This window comes from Muntiacus reevesi, chromosome 3 (assembly GCF_963930625.1).
Source record: "Muntiacus reevesi chromosome 3, mMunRee1.1, whole genome shotgun sequence".
Lineage (NCBI taxonomy): Eukaryota > Metazoa > Chordata > Mammalia > Artiodactyla > Cervidae > Muntiacus > Muntiacus reevesi.
Window position 1 is genome coordinate 135,208,286 of NC_089251.1, and position 19,562 is coordinate 135,227,847.

The 19,562-nt window shown below is 35.8% G+C and overlaps 1 protein-coding gene across 2 annotated transcripts in view; it reads left to right on the top strand.

Moving 5' to 3' along the window:
- Nucleotides 1-18,624, top strand: part of IKZF2 (IKAROS family zinc finger 2) — a 173,451-nt gene extending 154,827 nt beyond the window's left edge. For both annotated transcript variants that reach the window (XM_065930644.1, XM_065930642.1), the window contains 2 exons: nt 3,740-3,883; nt 10,271-18,624. In XM_065930644.1, coding sequence (XP_065786716.1) covers nt 3,740-3,883; nt 10,271-10,995 — 869 coding nt within the window. In that variant the 3' untranslated portion in view covers nt 10,996-18,624. The remainder of the gene's footprint in view (nt 1-3,739; nt 3,884-10,270) is intronic.
- The last annotated feature ends 938 nt before the right edge of the window (nt 18,625-19,562 follow it).

Genomic DNA, 19,562 nt, shown 5'->3' on the forward strand with positions numbered 1-19,562 from the left:
TATGCACCTGTGAGAGACAGCCAAGTAAAACTGTCTAGATGGAAGTTGAATATATGGACCTTGAGCTCTTAAGAAAAGTATCAATAGGCAATAAAAATGTGGGAGCAATCCTTATATGGGTAGCAATCTGAAGTAACAGGTTTTATAAGTTTATATAGGTAAGTATGGAATGAGACCCCTAGGAAGACAAGGACACATTAAGAAGGGGGAAAAAAAGAAATGCAATGAAGCTGAGGGAGACTAGAGGATGGGAAAATGGAAAGAGTAATTTCGTATGGGCCCTGCCCACTGTTGTCAAGAATATAATTAAGATAAATGAAAAGTTTCTTTTTATGTTCTACAACATGGAGAAAATCTGTGATAAAATAGAAGACATGTGTTGTCTTTATCATACTGGCCCTTTTTCTCTTGTAGTTAACAAAGCTTCCATTTTCCTTTCAAGAGCTATCCTCTCCCACTGGCTGAAGGCACAGGGGGGCTGTCAGTTTAGGCGCCCTACCCTCTTCTGGGGGATGTAGACATGTCCCTAGACATCTCTACATGTAGACATGTGACCTAATCTAGGTCTCTCAGACTATGTCTGCCTGGAATTTGAAATCTGAGTGGATTGTTTGGCAAAATAGCAATGTTGGTAACACTTGTATGGTTCTATCTCTGTGATTTATCAATATGATGAGATAATGAAATAATGCAAGGATAAATACATTTTATGATGGTTATAACTTCAAAAATAAGGTCAAGAAAGATATTTGCTTATGAAATTTGTTCTAATAAGTGAAGTTGATATTTTCTTAGCCTAGTTGAATGTCACACAATACTATTAATACATTACTAACTAGGGAACTTGTTTTGTATTTCAAGCGATGTATATCTAGAAACATTTTGATGAGTTGCACCCAGATTCATAAAAGCAAATAATTGAGAAGATTAGCTCCATAATATATAAAATGTATCAGATCTTCTCTCAAGGAAACCTTAAATATATTTCAAACTTGTTTATACAAAGCCAATACTCAAATAGTGGCTAAGAGCCCTGCTCTGGAGGGAGTCACACCACTTAGGTTCTACCTAAACACTGAGAAAATGGTTCAATTAAATTCATTGTAAATCAACTATACTTCAATTTAAAACACAGTGTAAATGAACTGTACTTCAATTCAAAACACATTGTAAATCAACTGCAATTTTTTTTAAAGCACAGTGAGAAAATTACATCTTTGGGTCTTTGTTTCCTCATCTGTAAAATGGAAATGGTAATTGCATCTGTCTCAGGGGGTTGTTGAAAGCATTAATTAGATTATCAAATGAAAAGCCTTAAAAAAGTACTTAGTATATAGGGTGAGTCTGTTGTTTTTATATTGCCAGCACAGTAGAAGCAAGACTATTATTTGATATGTAAAATTCTGTTGTGAAGTAGAAGTAAGGCCAGAGCTCTGCCAAAGTCCTTGTTTTCAGTTCACATGAGCTTCATTGAACTTGGGACAAATCACCTGAATTGAGGTGGATGTGGTGTGGGACAGTTCCCACACCCAGGTTTCGTTTTGAGTGTTAAATGTGTGCAAATGTGAAAATTCAAGGTGAGACTTGAGCAAAACTGCCAAGTTCTAGACAACTCATTTCAAAACTAATTAGTATATTCAATTTTGGGGCAAACCCTGTTAACCAGTTTTGCTGTTTTTTAGCAAAATTTACAACAACAAACATTTTTTTCTTTCCTTATTTGATTTCGGATCTTGGTTCATGACATATTTTCATCTTAGGCCCATTCATGGCCTGTATTTCAATTAAATAGTTATTTTTTGATGATGTAGTAAGTGCCTATGAATTCAACATCTAAAACAAAAGTTAAAATTTTGAAAATAATCTATATCTAATTATATGAATACCCACTATATCTTCCTGGATCCCCTTATCTGAATTCCTGTGGACATTCATTCTTTGCTTTAAGTTTTTTTCTTTTTTTTTTCTTATTTAGTTGTTGCTAAGAGAGGACATGTTTTAAGTAATGTCTAGGGGCATACTTTTTGTATTTGTATAACATGAATTATATCAGTATACAAGTGTTTCTTTGTTTCTAAGTCTCATCTTGGAAATTTTTCCAAATTAACATTTAAGAATTATAGGATCCCTTGTCATTAAAATAGAGCTTGAAGATTGGATTTTTCTGGCCCATCCACCTGCCTATACTAGGGTAATCCAAAACTTACACTGAAAGTCGATATCTTTAAGCAGGTCTGAATTATAAAAACATCGTCTGATACCATTTTTCATTTCTTCAAATCTATAACCTGTATTGGTTATTAAATAGGTCACCTGAATTGTGCACTGGATTTTCTTAACTTTGATCTCTTGCCTTCTTACTTTTAGTGTCTGCCCCTATAAAGGATAATGCCCTGTGTTTCACACAGTAGAGCTATCCCTCTGTAAATCATTTTACAGTGCATGATGAACAAGATATCCTGATATGAAACCATTAGATTTCCAAACAGCGCTGAGACAAATTCAATTGCTAAAAAGTAACAGTAATCAAGAAATAATAAGTTATGGTCTTTTTCTGCAAATGTTGGTTTTAATCCACTGATCAGCCTTCCCAGGTAGTGATAGTGGTAAGGAACTCACCTGCCAATGCGGGAGACATAAGAGACACAAGTTCAGTCCCTGGGTTGGGAAGATCCCCTTGAGGAAGGCATGGCAACCCACCCCAGTATTCTTGCCTGGAGAATCTCATGGACAGAGGAGCCAGGCGGTGCTCTCCAGTCCTTAGGGTCACAAAGAGTCAGACACAACTGAAGCGATTTAGCACGCACGTGCAGTCTGTCTCCAGTGTTACTCTCTTTAGTTAAATGTCCTTTGAAAGTATTTTTCTTCAAAAATAACTTGAAGTTCTGTGTCTATACCATACATGTGAGTATCTCATGTCAGTGTCTATGAGCTAATAAATTAACCCACAGCCATTCAGACAGATGGGATGAAAAGGGAGCAGCAGAGGAGACTTTATGTCAGATGAGTTAGAGCAGTAGTCTAGTGAGCAAATATGCCAATTTGGAAATGGATTCTTTTATCCTGCTGAAGAGCTCTTTTTAAAATAAATTACAATCATAAAGCTGTCACCATTTACTATGCACGAACATGTCCAGAATCGGATCTCCTTCATGAAGGCTGCTTTGTGCAGGTAGGTAGCCACAGCCAGCAGGGCTCACAGCTCTTTCAGGCATCAGAGAGAAAATCTGCTACAAGAAAATACATGGGTGAAAAAAACTGATTAAATATGCTGCTCTTCTGTGTGTCTGTGTAATCTTCCTTCTGAAACAAGTTGACTTGCTTAAATTGTTTTAGAAAAATAAACTCCAAAAGCCTTGAGAATAGTGCAGTCTTAAAGTTAATATTGATTTTCATCAGTGTTAAAAACACTTTCAGAGGAATAAAATGAGAAAAAGAACATGTTGACCACCAGTAGTGGCAACAGTGTATAGCATTGATTTGAGAGAGACTTGGATAAAAACAAGTCTTCTGTGTGTGTGTGTGTGTGTGTGTGTGTGTGTGGTGTGTGTGTGTGTGTGTGTGTGTGTGTGTGTAAAATTAAGAGTATACTTTAGAGGTTATTCTTTCTAATTGCTTTTACTCTAGCATGCTAGTTTTTATGTTTGTATAACACATGTTGAGGTGGAAAGTCCAGCTTTGCATCTTTTTAAATGTTGAAGAAATTATCAGATTACATTTTTTGTATGGTTTTATATAGTACCTCCTATGGAAGATTGTAAGGAACAAGAGCCTATTATGGACAACAATATTTCTCTGGTGCCTTTTGAGAGACCTGCTGTCATAGAGAAGCTCACAGGGAACATGGGAAAACGTAAAAGCTCCACTCCACAAAAGTTTGTGGGTAAGCATTACAAAGGGGTTTATTTCTCTAAAACCTGATTTTCATGAGCAAAGGCATACTCCCATGTATATATGAATATGTATGGTGTGTTTCAATTCATGAAATAAATGGTCACCTCTTTTCTCCATCATACTACACACAAAGTTTGTATGACATTACACACAGACACACACACACACTACATACCCTTAGGCCTGTGGGCCTAAGAAAGAGAAATGAAGGAAAGAGCGATAGGACTCTATTGTTATCTCAAAATGAAGCCTTATATAAAGGAAGTGAAAGTCACTCAGTTGTGTCCAGTTCTTTGTGACCATGGACTGTATAGTCCATGGGATTCTCCAGGCCAGAATACTGGAGTGGGTAGCCTTTCCCTTCTCCAGGGGATCTTCCCAACCCAGGGATTGAGCCCGGGTCTCCTGCGTTGCAGGCAGATTCTTTACCAACTGAGCTATCAGGGAAGCCCAAAGTAGCCCTCATGGCCTGTACTTACATAAAGTATAATAACAAATAACAATACTTAAAGAGAATGATGTAGCCTATTAGACAGGTTTTTAATACATTTTCTTTCCACAAAATTAATGCTTTTAAAGAATCTGTCTACCAGTGCCGGATATGCAGGAGGTACGGATTTCATATAGGTTGGGAGGATTGCCCTGGAGGAGAAAATGGCAACCCACTCCAGTATTCTTGCCTGGGAAGTCCTATGGACAGAGGAGCCTGGAGGGCTCTAGTCCATGGGGTTTCACGAAGAGTCAGACACAGCTGAGCATGCATCCCCCCCAAGTATTTAACCTAGAATGAAGAGAGATCTTTTTTTTTTTTCAATTTTGCATTAAAATAAGTAATTCAGCAATCTGCATTCAAGATGTTTCATATTTTGTGCTACAGTTCATGTTTTGATCTTTGTTTTCATGTAGCTTATGTTTTGAACTGAAAAGATTAGGTGTGATATATTAGACTTTCATTTCCAAGCCCTCAGATATTCTTTGTTACACTCAGAGTTGGCATCATTCTGCATACTATAATACTATAGTCGTAAATTATCTCTAAAGTTACAGAATTATCTAGCTATTTTCAAAAAGAGCTGAATGAATAACAGTCAATATAAAGAATTTTCATTATTTATGTATATAATATATATTCTTATAGACTTATATAGAGTAAAAATTAGAAGAGATTAAAAAATAAGCAGATTCTCACATTCTAGTATCATAATACATTGTGGAACATCTTTATGAGGGTTGAGTAGTAACTGAGAGAAAACATTTGCTTTGGTTATTCCATAGGGGGAAGGGTAATAAAATTCTCCTATTCCAGTAATCACTTAGAGAAGATTTCTTTTCAATCTAAAATTGAAGAACTAACAAATCACCAAAATATGAATTTAAGACAAGTTGGAGGAATCAACTGACAAAGTTCATTGAAAGAAGCCCAAAGACCATAGTTTATGCTAGGTTAGTTCAAAACTAGGGCTTCCCAGGTGGCGCTAGTGGTGAAGAACCCGCCTGCCAATGCAAGAGACAAGAGACTTGGGTTCGATCCCTGGGTCAGGAAGATTCCCTGGGTGAGTGCATGGCAACCTACTCCAGTATCCTTGCCTAGAGAATCCCATGGACAGAGGAGCCTGGCGGGCTGTAGTCCATAGGGTCTCAAAGAGGTGGACATACATGAGTGACTTAGCAGGCCACACAGTTTGAAAGTAGCCCCTGAGAGTATACTCAGATCTGTTTTGGGCCCTGAGTCCCTTTTATTTCTGTCTCTCTTTCTTCCTGCTTATAAATAACCTTTTTTAAATTCCAGTTCTTCTGTTTTACAAAATTGATTAGTTTGCTGGATTTCTATTAAATGTCTATGTCATTGGAAAAATATGAAATTTTTTACTATTCTGTTTTCTGAATTTACTTAGTTCTCATCTTTGTAATGTTTTCATGTTTCTTGTGACTTAGATGCTACTCTCAATTTGACTTAATTGCATCCCTTAGAAAAGAGGGGTACATTAAAAAAATTTTTTTTAACCTAAAATAAGAACATTACATTTTTATTAGAAGTTGATGATATGTTTTTCTTTATTTGGATTCTGTCCCAGTGGTAAAACACAATTGACACTTGAACAACACAGGGTTTGGGGCAATGGCCTTAATGCAGTGGAAACTTTGCATATGACTTACAGATGACACTCCTTACACCCAGCTGTCCATACCCACCGTTCTGCATCCATAGATTCAGCCAACCATGGATCATGCAGTACTATAGTATTTACTGTTGGAAAAAAATCCTCCTATAAGTGAACCTGCACAGTTCAAACCCATATTGTTCAAGGGTCAACTGTATAACAAACAATTGCATGGTAGTTTTTTTATGATGTCTTTTGAAATGAAAAATATCATCATTCCTCACTTACTATAAATTTCTTTTTGTCACTTTCCTCAGTTAAATACTCTCCTTTGATTTTACTAAGCTCTTCAGGTCAGTGATCCCTGAACTTGCCGTGTATTTGTTTCAGCCTCTCTTTTCTTATCCAGTTTGGATTCCATAACTCTATTGTCTTACTGTCCTTCTGTCTTTCAACTAGTAAAATGCCTACCCTCTAATGAAGCCAACTGAACCTCTTTTCCACATCTACATAGTTGCTAGTAATTTTAGAGAAAATCCCACAGCCTTATAAATTGGCATTGCTGTAAATAAATGAGTAACTGATCTCAAATATTAATTGTCCCATCCCTACTGTATAGTGGCCTTCCTTTTATCCATCCCTGAACACTCTTCTCTCATATTCAACACGTAGGGCCATTTCAACCTTTCTCTACTCTCCCAAAATATGGTGTCTCACACCTTGGTGATATTATATCTAGATTCTTAGGAAATAAAAACAGTTGACATGATTTCAGCTATCACTAATCCTGTAAGATATGTGCACCCACGTGAATGCTGTCTTCTTTCATGGATGAAAGCAGCATCCTTCTTTCTAATTAATGCCTCTTGTTCCCTGGAATTCTCCTATCCCAGCCCCTCAAATAACTTGCACTATTGTTTCCCCCCTTTCTCACATATATTTTTAACATGTTCCTTCTATTGGCACTTTTCTTTTGGCATTCAGTGTGATAAATTCTCATCATAAAAAAAAAAAAATCTAATCTCAAACCCAGGTCTTTTTCCAGCAACTACCTACTTTCTCCTTCACTTTGAAGATGTAATTGTTGCAAGAGTTCTCTGTGATTGCTTTCTATAATTTTTTTTTCTTTCTACTCATTCTCCAGCCTACACAGCCTTGCTTTTGTCCTCATGTTCTACTGATATTACACTTTGTAGTGTCAAGCCCAGAGGACTTTCCGGCCATTTTACACAACTGGAGCGTATTTTCACTGCTGAATAGCTATACCCTTAGAAACACTCTCTTTCCTTGGTTTCAGTGACACTGATCTCGCTTGAGTTTCTTCCAGCTTCTCTGATTCCTCCTTCTCAATCTTCTTAATGGATTCCCTCTAAGAGTTATGCAAATGGTTCTACAGTCCTAATGGAGGCCTCAATTCATATGCCTAATTATTTTAATATCATAAATCAGGCTTAAATTAAAAACTATTGTGTTCTAACCTCCTAATCTGGAAGACTGAGTTCAAATAATATAGAATCCTCAGATTCCTCAGAGTTCCACACCAGAACTTGAAGGCATGAGCAGAACAAACCCCCCTGGTGTGCAGTCAGTCCCCTCTTGTAAACCCACTGCTGAGCACCAAAGAGGGGCCTCCTGCATGTATGTGTACACACTTTGGTCTGCACATCCAAATTCTTTTCATGTCCCACCCGACTCACAGCACGTAGAGTAGTGTACTGACCATTCTTCGGGCCTTAGTGTATCTACTAGCAACAAAGTTGGTACTCAGGGAATGGACCCTGTGAAGAGGACTCTGCAACTCTCGGTGCAAGTTCTGGGCCATTTGGACAAAGAATTCTGGCATGCTGGGCACCCAGAGCATAGTCTAGGGCACCCAGAGCATAGAAAGATTGGCCCCTTCCCTTGGCCCTACACATTCCTTATTCCTTCATAAGGAGTGAGACCCAGGGCTCTCTAAGCATGGGACTCTAATTTCACTTGCCCTAGTCTATGGGCAGGTGTAAAAACTCTGATGCGCTTCCAGGTTCCATTTTTGACCTTCTCTTTTTCACATTTTACCTATGCCTTTGTGAGATCATCTATTCCCATGGCTTCAGAAGCTCATTTCTATTAACTGATGCCTCTTCTATCTGTATCTCAAGCCCAAATCTCTCTCCTGAATTTGAGACTGTATCTCAGTACTTGCTAGACATGACTATGACTCATAGTCTGCCCCAATCTGAATTCACCATCTTTTCTATCCCATTGCCATCCACCAAGTTTCCCAGGCCAGAAACCTGAGCTTAATACTTAACCTCTTTCTTTTTCTCATTCTGTGTCTAGATAATCAACAAGGTCTAACAACATTTTCAAAAATTTTCTCCATTCCATCCAGTTTTCTCCATTTCCACTGCTACTCTACTAGTTGAAGCTACCCATGGTCTCTACATCCCTGTAGCAACAACTTCCTAAATCATCTTGCTAAATAATTCTCTAGTTAGTCACTTTCCTGTTTAACCCTTTCAGTTCTTACCTCTCTCAGGATAGATTTCAAATTCCTTAGCTCTTAAATAAGCCCTATATTATCAGATAGCAACTTTCTCATCTGTTTCCATTCTCAGCCGTATGCAAAGTGTTAGTAATCCCTAGGATGAGTCATGCCCTCCTTCCTCTGAGCCTTCCTACCAGCTTCTCCAACCCTTACCTTTCCTTTACTCGGCTAATATTTGTCATCACATCCATTCTGTGATGTCACTTTCTTCAGGAAGCTTTCTTTTATTAATACTGTGAGTTTTGTATTCCTTAGTTGACTCCATACCACATATCACACTGTATAATAAATAATCCCTGAATTATTGTCAAACCCGCTAAACAGGGCTTCCCTGCTGGCTCAGTCGGTAAAGAATCAGCCTACAATGTGGGAGACCTGGGTTTGATCCTTGGGCCAGGAAAACCCCCTGGAGAAGGGAAAGGCAACCCACTCCAGTATTCTTGCCTGGAGAATCCCCATGGACAGAGGAGCCTGGTGGGCTACAGTCCACGGAGTTGCAGAGAGTTGGACACGACTGGGTGACTGAGCATGGCACAGCCTAACTTTTAAACTCTTGACACTGCAATATCTTAATTGTATGCTATGAAATAGTTGCTCCTGTTTTTTTTCAATTTTCACTCCTCTCATCTGGGAGAGCTTCCTTCAAACCTGAAATAATACTAGCCACATGAAAGTATTTTTCCCGAATACAATTTTATGGATCAGTGTTGCATGTTAGTCAAAGTAAGCATTAGTAGGAGAACACATTGATATGGCAGAATTTTTAAAAGATTAAATACTCTGTCCAAAACTTGGAATATTTGAAGGAGAAAAACCTAAGCTACTATTTTATGCACCAACTCTAATTGGTTAAGCTTAGATATCATGTTGATATACAATACTGAAGTAAAATTAAATTAGTTGAAGTAAATGTTGAAAAGTAAAACTACAAATCTCTCTCAGTCAAGAAAATATATAGAAAACTAACAGTGGGTATTCCTATAGTAATAGCTTATGTGTCTAAATAAGAAAGGGGTGATGCAAAAATGAATGATTATCCATTTCAAGAAGCAAAACAATGAAACAATCATTTTCAAGTTTATAATAAGTAAGTGCTTTGGGAAATACCCTATTTTTATATAGCCCTAATTTCATTCAGTTTATCAATTAAAGTGTTAAAAGTATTTTAATTGTGGCATTTAAAAATTTTCCATAATGACATATATTTGGTCTATAATCTTTCTCTAACATAGCAGCTAAATCAACCAAATTAACCATACACGATAGTGAGATAACACAGGTGTTATAACCATATCACTCTCATTTTTATCATCTTTGAGGCTTGGTCACTGATGTTTAAAATATGCAAAAACAAGTAAATCTCTGACTATTTTTACCTGGTATTTCTTCTTTCTTCTACAGTTTCTGAGCTCTAGACAAGTGGAAACTTTGATAGAGAATGAAAATAAGATAACACACACTCAATCATACCTTTCAGGCTAGATGCATTTTCATGATGGCATTAGAACAAGTGCAAATGGCTTGTGACATTTTTATTACTAATCCTCTCTGTAGGTTAAGAGTATTTGTGAGTCTCAGCAGAATTAAAGAGCCTAAATACTTGATTTAAAGAATAAGATATACCATACTATGGAAAATGAAAGTGATTAGTTAATTTTGTACATATATATCCTTAGTCAAGCTATTCATTGTGTTGTATTCTTTTTTTTTCCCCTTTTTCCTTTTCTCCCCCTCTTCCATTCAGGAGAAAAGATCATGCGATTCAGCTACCCAGACATTCACTTTGATATGAACTTAACATATGAGAAGGAGGCTGAGCTGATGCAGTCTCACATGATGGACCAAGCCATCAACAATGCAATCACCTACCTTGGAGCTGAGGCCCTTCACCCTCTGATGCAGCACCCGCCAAGCACAATCGCTGAGGTGGCCCCGGTTATAAGCTCAGCTTACTCTCAGGTCTATCATCCAAATAGGATAGAAAGACCCATTAGCAGGGAAACCTCCGATAGTCATGAAAACAACATGGATGGCCCCATCTCTCTCATCAGACCAAAGAGTCGACCCCAGGAAAGAGAGGCCTCTCCCAGCAATAGCTGCCTAGATTCTACTGACTCAGAAAGCAGCCATGATGACCACCAGTCTTACCAAGGAAACCCTGCCTTAAATCCCAAGAGGAAACAAAGCCCAGCTTACATGAAGGAGGATGTCAAGGCTTTGGATGCCACCAAGGCTCCTAAGGGCTCACTGAAGGACATCTACAAGGTCTTCAATGGAGAAGGTGAACAGATTAGAGCCTTCAAGTGTGAGCACTGCCGAGTCCTTTTCCTAGACCATGTCATGTACACCATTCACATGGGTTGCCATGGCTACCGGGACCCTCTGGAATGCAACATCTGTGGCTACAGAAGCCAGGACCGTTACGAGTTTTCATCACACATTGTTCGAGGGGAGCACACATTCCACTAGGCCTTTTCATTCCAAAGGGGACCCCTATGAAGTAACGAACTGCACATGAAGAAATACTGCACTTACAATCCCACCTTCCTCAGATGTTGACATACCTTTTTTTTTTTTTTTTAATATTGTTACTGTCATTAATTCTTATTTTGTGGACACAGTGTCATTTGCTCTGCCTGATTACAATAAGGAAGAAACGGAAGCGAGAAGAGACAGGGGACATTGTTTCTTGACAGCTTGACTTGTTTATTGTGTGGGAATTTAAGAGCAGTTCATTTCTGCCATGCATAGATGTAAGGTATATCATGCTTTGAGGGAAAAAAAAAAATCACTTGATTCATAAAGATTCATCTAAGGATTCTAATTTGCCACTGATGTTCAGGATTGTGCGAAGGCAGGAAAGATTAGCATTTTCTGGGTTGGACTTTCACAGTTTTAAATGGGATAAGTAATTTTATTGGTCAAAGAAGAATTTGTTTCAAAATGTAAATTGTTTTCCTTTTCCTCTAGAGATCATGGAACACACACACATTATTTTCCATGATAACTCCTTGGATGAGTAGTTGTTGTGGGTTCTATGTTTACTTCCCTTGTGGAATTTATAATATGGTATGTTGTACCCTGTACCATATAGCAAAACTTATAAACTACAGATAGTTAAGGACAGCTACAATTCATCTGAGGTCCTATGATCTTATTTTTCTAAACTTAAGCACTGTTTTTCCATAGTTTTGATGACTGGCATTTTATAGACACCCTGGCAGCCTTACTTTGAACACCTTTAACAAATAGTGTTTTTATCTAGTTTTCAGAATAACATATGGTCTAAGAGTGGCTAAGAGGCATTCAGTAGTTTCAGAAGGGACCTCTACTTTTCTTAAATTTGTTTGGAAAGTTTTCTTTTACGGCTGTAATGTGATGGCAGCATAGTATACATGTTCCTTTCTAAAAAGTATGCTTACGATTGTCACTTTATCAGCATTTAATCAGTGTTAACCAGTCAGCAGAAAAATATCGATATAATTAGGCTAACAGTAGGGGGAAAAAAAACCCACTCAGAAATCCCTTTTCTGGTATTTCTCTTCACTGGTTTTATTTTTCAAGCTTTGACCCCCCAGTGTTTTGTCCATAGTCTGTTTATCTTTTATTCTTCTGGTGGAAGGTCTTAAATATCTTGCTGTAGGCTGTTTCTTTCAAAATCTCCTCAGAGCAGTTGCTAATTTGACCCAAGTATGGTGACTTGAACCACATAAGGTTATGGAACTAGGGATATTTATTCTAGTATTTCTTCAATAATAACATTTACCACTTTTGGTACAAGGAAAAAGCAACTTCTTTGTAACCGGTGCATTACAGATAAAACAGACAAAAACAAAAGCTTATTTTTACCCTTCTTGGAGTCTAGAACACAACCGAACCTCCAAGCTAAAGTGTTCATGTCCACCCTTTTCTTTCTCAAAAACATGAAACTATCAATGTAGATAAGCTCTTATGAATCTCAGCCCCTTACTAAAGAATTTTTCTTCTTTTAATTCATATATATGTTGCCATATTTCATGGACAGATTTTAATTTCATTTATATGGGTGTTCTGTTTTTTTTTCTTTGCAGTCTAACAGCATTAGAGGGGAGGAACTGAGTGAAGCTGATTAAACTCACTTGTGGTGGGCCCACTTGGAGGGAGAATTCACTGCTTGTGTTTAGAGAGGATAGGCCTGACCATGACTGGATTGTCTGATAACCGTTTCTGAATGTTAAAATTACATTAAGCAGTAAGTGATAACTGCTCTAAAAAAATCATTCAGTGGTATGTTAAAACTGTGTTTCTTAGTGCAGAATGATGTGAGAATTAGCAACACTAGAGAAATATGATGGATAACTAGGTCTGGCCCCAATACTGTTCATCACCCATTTTCAATTTGCCATTCACTTGTGTAAGCAATGTCTAAGCACTGACACCGCTAGAGCTAGGCGAAAAATGGTTACAACTCAGCTCTCTTTCACTGGCCCTCTGTGGCAATTATTTTTGGAGAAATACCCAAACTATTCCTTTACATCTCAGAGAAAGCACCAAATCGAAGATGTGAAATGTTATAAATAGAATGTTAACTGTCACTTTTTTCCCTGCATGCTCTGGTGCATTACCACATTGTGAACATACAATGTATTATTTATAGGTGAAGCATGTCTTTGAGACTTACCCCACCTATCCCAACCACTCATATATTGTTGGGATTTCATTTTTTTTTCCTTTTGGAGGGAGATAAATAATTTAAGGTTAGTGATTTTGTGTTTTACTGTAATTTAAGGAAACATTTGGATGGCAGTCAATATGTTCATAATTTTGGCTATGTGTGAGTTTCTGCTGGCATCATCTATGAATTTTTTTCCTGCTTACTAATTATTTTTTTTATCAGTGTATGAACAGTCATGTACCTACCTGCCCAGGGATGAAACTGAATTCAGTGGACCTACAGAATTGTAGATTTACCCCCTGAGGACAGTCCTAATGGCACTCTCCCTTTCTGATTCCATCTTTTTGAAAATTTTTTTTCAAAAAGTTGCTACCAGTGTATTACTTGTACTTTCTTAGCTTCATAGGAGGAACAACTAGGGATAAAGATGGCTTAGGGTGTGGCAGGGGCAAATGAGGACAAGGTCAATTCCAATGTGTAGGTTAGATAGAATTTTTGTGGACACAGTGCTTTCAGGGAAACTCTGGATGGCTATATTTGCATGTTTCTTCACAAAAGGAAATATGCAAGATGGTTGCACCTAAAAATAAATACAAGGATCAGACACCAAATAAATCAAGTTTTACATAGCAGTTATATGCTCAGTTTATTTAGGTGAGATTTTACATTAGAGTATTTGAGGAGCATGAAAATGGGTTAGCCTCTGTGTTTTCCAGTTTGGCAAAAATGCATCATGTTGTTTTGCCCTAATTTGCCCAGAATTTTATGTCCAGCTCATGTTAAGAGATATGTAATGCCTCTCTCTAAAAGTGGTCAATCACTTTTTTAAAGCCATTCTAATCTGGCTTTTTACAATAGTGAAAATAATCAATAAGCATATTGGAAGAGATTTCAAGTTGTCGAAACATTCTGTTGTGAATTTTCTGGAGGGACAAAATGGGAGAATGAGAGACTAGGATTCAGATTTGGCTGAAAGTAGGGAGTGCACCTCCTACGTACGTACAAGTGCTGTGTGCATGCATTACAGAACACATACACGCTCGTTCAGAGAAGACTCATGAGAAAAAGAAGTTAGAGTTACCAGCTGTGTTACAGGAGCCTATGGAGAGTTAAAATCATGATTAACAGCTGAGCAACTTAATAGGTTTACTTTATCAGACTGTATAGAGAAATATTAAAGCTACTAGTCTGTCTTCAGGAGTAGTCACAACTATTTAACTTAAACCTTGAGTCTTTACTATGTACTTCCAGAAGAAATCAAAACAACGAATCTAAAAAAAAAAAAAACTTTTAAGCTGATTTCGCATCACCTCTAAAGTGAAAGAAATACAAATTACTCTTAAATAGGAATAGTTTCAACTTTTACTTGTTGGCCAATGGAGAAAGGCAGGGATGTTTTAGTGAGCTCGGTATTGTTTTTATTTATGGTTTTTGTGTTTTAGTCTTAGACGTCACAAAACCATGAAGTTTTTATGATATTTTATAAATGTTTGACAAAAATTACATCAGTGAAGGCATTTAGATGAAAATGATGTTTTACTTTGTTATCTTTAAACTGATTCCTTAAGGTGGATGGAAAAAGAACAGAAAAGTCTGCAAAAATACAAATAGAAAACTCTATGCTCCTGGTTTCAAGACAGAACTTAGATTATAGGAGGTATTGGCTACGTTATTTTTTAATTCTGAATTATTCATTTAACCAAAAGGGATATGTTACAATTTGTGATCATCTTTCATTCTATTTTATATATTATTTTAGTAAATATCTGTATGAAAATTATTCTAAAACAGAAAATTCCCCAGAGGCAAAAGAAAAAAAGAGTGGGGGGGTTGAAATTGAAGTTTATATATACAAAAGTTATCTTAGAAATGTTTTTAAACCTCCAGTTTCTGCAAAATAATTAAAATATACAGTAACTGGTCTTAAGATCCTGAATTTAATGTATCAAATACTTATAAAATTTATTTATGTTTGTGCCTTTTTAAAATGCATTGAGAGAGTGTTGGTTAGCTGTTTAGTTCTACAACACTTGTATTATGCATTTTTAAAAATCACTTAAAATCACTATATAATTCATCTTCGTGTTCTTAGGTCAAAACCATTAGTGGAATTTCCCATACAGAGACTTTCAGCTCATCTGCTTAAAGTAAAAGAAAACTTTGAAACCAGATGTTGCTATCTTTTTAGTTTGATAGTATTTCTGAATACCATTACAAGATTATGCAGGTAGTATATGAGGTGGAGGGAAATTGTAGCTGTGAATTGCATTATGGTATGGTATGTGTTTTTGTTTTGTTTTTAAGGAAGAATAAGTTCTAGTATCAAACAAGGCTTTATTAGTGGAATTTTGAATCAATAAAATGCAGTATTGTTTTGGAATTTCACCTATAGTCTAGTGTTCTACTAGTCTTAGAATCTCCTCTTGTAACCTGTTAATGTTTTGTGGAATGATGTAAAGAAGCAGGCCACTAATTCTCCTTGAACAAAACAGAATTGAAGAGTCATATCATATTGCTATTCTCCAAAGCATAATCTCAAATGGTTTCCTACCATGGTTGTGTATTACTCGCAATGGATGTGTTAGAATATGACAGCTTTTAAAAAAAAAAAATGAGCTGCTTGTTATTCAAAGCAAATGTCATATGACCAAGAAGCTGTGATATGCCAGTGTTTCTTTTTATCATAGTGAATTGCTAGGCCAAATAATGACACCTTGAATATTTTTACATTTATTGCAGAAACCTAAAATTTTGGAATTTCCATAAGGTTTTTTATGTAACATTATATTTCTAGCTTTTTAGTTTTTCTCTGCTGTACTGTAAGTTTGTGGATATTTTTCACACACACTCTTTGAAAATAAGTTCCTAATTCTGTTTATGGGGTTTTTCTCCCATAATATTGCATTTGTATATTTTCTGTATAAATTTATTGTGAATTAACCTTTATCCCATACAGAGTGGTACGTGAATGACTAGTTTTCTAAAATGTCCTTTTTATTGTGAATAAAATATAAAATTTAGAGGCCCTCTGCTAAGCTACATAAAGTACAGCATAAAACTTCTTATAGGTTTAGATAAGCCAGTTTGCAGTTAATCTGGCCCTTTAAATTACCTCAAGTGACACAGTAAGAAAAGCTTCTTCAATGGGTGGAGGTCACTGATTCCCCAACTATGCACTTACCAGGATTCTACTTAATTTACTGGAAATGGATTTTTTTTTTTTTTCATGAATACACTGTAACAAGGGAAAGACTCTGGGTTTTGATTTTTGTTATTCTTTTTTTTTTTTTTTTTTTAAGTAGTTCAGTTTCTGAAACTGTGATAAAACATTTTGACTTGTCAAGTATACTCTTGAATATTGAACATAAATCACGTCCCCTTGTGTGTATCAAAGTTCTTTGTGATCTCTTAAATTTTGCCTGCTTTCTCCACCTCCTTTCTTTTTTCTGTCCGTGTTCCCTCCATCATAGTCTCTGCCTCTCTTTCCCCCTACTAGTTTGAGGGTGAGGTCAAGTTTTTATTTCCAGTTCATAGGTCTCTTAAGTCTTAATTTTTTGTGTATGATTTTTGTTGGCTGTATAATCTGCTGACATATTTTTATACTCAAGTGTAGTTTTCTATTTTTTTAAAAAGTAGTTGAATTAAAACGAGTAAGGTATATAACCCTTGTGTTACTTTCACTTTCAAATATTGGGTATCTAGAATATGACTTCAGAGATTATGTAATCATAAGAACATGATATGTTTCCTTCCTTCCTTGCTGGATTTTATGTTCTGATTTGGTTGTTCTCCTAAAAATGTGTGTTATGAGAGATTAGACAATTTTTTTGCAAGAATTTAGAAAGATGTTAAAAATCTAAAGCAAAACGTCTTAACTATCTCCCAGCTGGGAGAAAATGCTTTAACATTACTATAATAATATTCCAGGTTTGGAGTGGGCTCTCCAGGCTCCCCATTTGCTCTTAATAGTTGAACCTTTTAGACCATGTGTTATTTGCAATCCCAAAGCGATTGCTTCTGCTACTTAGTTTAAAAGATGTTTTTCTTTACTTTCTGTACAAGTGCAATACTTTCCTTGAAGTCTTAAAAACGATGGTTATTTTCCTTACTCTTTCTTTAGTTAAAGACAAAGAGAAACCCTTGCAAATTATAGTATGTTAAAGGACACAACAAGCAAAAAGAAAAACACACCACAGTCAAAAGATTAGAGAATGTGGAAAGCACTGGTCTAATCTCATGGTATCTTTATTGAGACTAAATTTTTGTTGAAATTAGTAATCTTTTGCCTGAGAAATGTATCCTAAAGTTGAAATTCTTAGAGACTGAATTTTTTTTCTTGTCCAGTGTTTTAAATTAAGAACCTAATATTTTTTTTTTATTTCTCTTTTCTCCTTTGGAAATGAACTTTAAAATAAAAGTAAAGCACTTAGCTCAATTTTAAACACTTATCACCTATTGGAGAAAATTTTTAAGAAATATTTGGAGCACTCCTGTTTTCATACAACTTAAGTAAGAGATATTTTTCATATCCTACATATTTATATGTAGTATTCTGATTTTCTTTTTTTTATATCTGTGTCCCTGTAGTAAAACTGCTGTAATGTAAATACATATTTTGTTTAAAAAGATAACATTTCTTTGGCTTTTTTTTTAAAGGCAGTTACTGCATTTGTACAGTATATGTCTTGGCCATTTTAGAATTTTTTTTTTCTTTAACAATACCAAAGGTAATTAGACTACTTTAAAAACTAATTGCTTGACAGTTTCTAGGATATTTTAAGTTTTAGAAGCGAAAAAAAAAGATAGGTCAAACCAGTAAACCTCATTTTTTTTTCAAACTAATAATTTGGGAAAATAAAAACTATTGTTTAAAAAAGATATAGATATATATATATAAATATATATGTAAAATTAAAATTCCAGACCTTGTATGTCAGGTTTGCTCAGTATAATGTAGTTTTTTTAAGGCTCAAATATCATACCTCAGAAAATGAGGTTTACTATGGAAATACTGAAGCAGTCTTTGCAGTCGTGTGACAAGTCACCCTGCTATATACCAATTTGGAGACCTCCGCTAACAGTTCTATCACTGCAGACTAAAATGTGGGACTTGTATTTCATTTGTTTTTAATGCACACACATACATGTTCTGTGCATGTATGTGGGTATTGTGTATACGTGTATGAGTGTTGTAATATGCATGTGTGAGTGTGTGTTTGTATGTGAGTACAACTAAAGAAGCTGCAGAAACTTTGTAATACTTTGTGAAAAGGATTATATTATAAAGGTTTGTACTGTCTGAGTGCACAGCTACTGGAATAAATTTAGGGAATCTCAGGAACAAGCATATAATTTGTCCAAGATTTATTTCTTCTCAGAAGTGTAAGTGCAGTTTTTAATTCTGTATATTATTTAATATTTTACCAATAAAATAAACTTCTGACATAAAAAGTTTGCTATAAAAACTTTCTGGTGAAAATTCTGTACACAAGCACGTTGTTCAAATACAGAAAACTGTATTCAACTGTATGTTGAATCATATTAGGCTTTAGTTATCACTGCCATTGAATATATGTGTCACACTGCCTGATCCAGAGATGTGGATGCATGAAATCAGAAACCTCCATCGCTACTGTGTAGTCTACTACAGTAGAGAGCAGAATAACCTATGTTTGTTAAGGATGACATCTCTTTTCAGGCAGATTTCATACATATGGTTTTACCCTAAAACAAATCTTAAAATTTGTATGTCAAAGCCTATCCCCTATTTATAGAAGAAAAAAGTAAACCCTGAAGGAATAAAGCTGTGACTTGCTCCGGAGGACAGAGTGAATTACACAGCAGTGCAAGTAATGGTCAATCACCATATTCAAAACCAGCTTTTCTTAGGAGTCAGACCAAGAAATCAAGGATTAAGTCATAAAGATTTTTCAGTCACATTGGCAAACATGGGTTGTCTGTTCTGCTTCATGTTTTACCACCATTTCACGAGTCATAATTGCTTCAGATTTTACAAATATGGTTTGTTTTAACACAAGAAGTTTGTTGTTACAAATGTCTCCATAACTGGAAATGTAAAAGAGCACATATGATTATAAGATCATTTTATTGAGCTTTAGCTATCATTTATCCCCCAAGCCATTTTAAAGCTCACCATCACATTTGAGATGGCTATTAGAATTTTCATAAGTATTATAAGTACTTAAAACATAAGTATTATAAATATTTTAAGTGCTTCATAAGTATTATAATTTTATGGATATTTATCACATTCCCCCAAAATTTCACTTCCACCTGCCACAGAGAAGGAAAACTACAAATTCAAGTGAAATATTATTTCATTGACCAACTTTTCATCCAAAATACTAATTTTTAGAAAAAT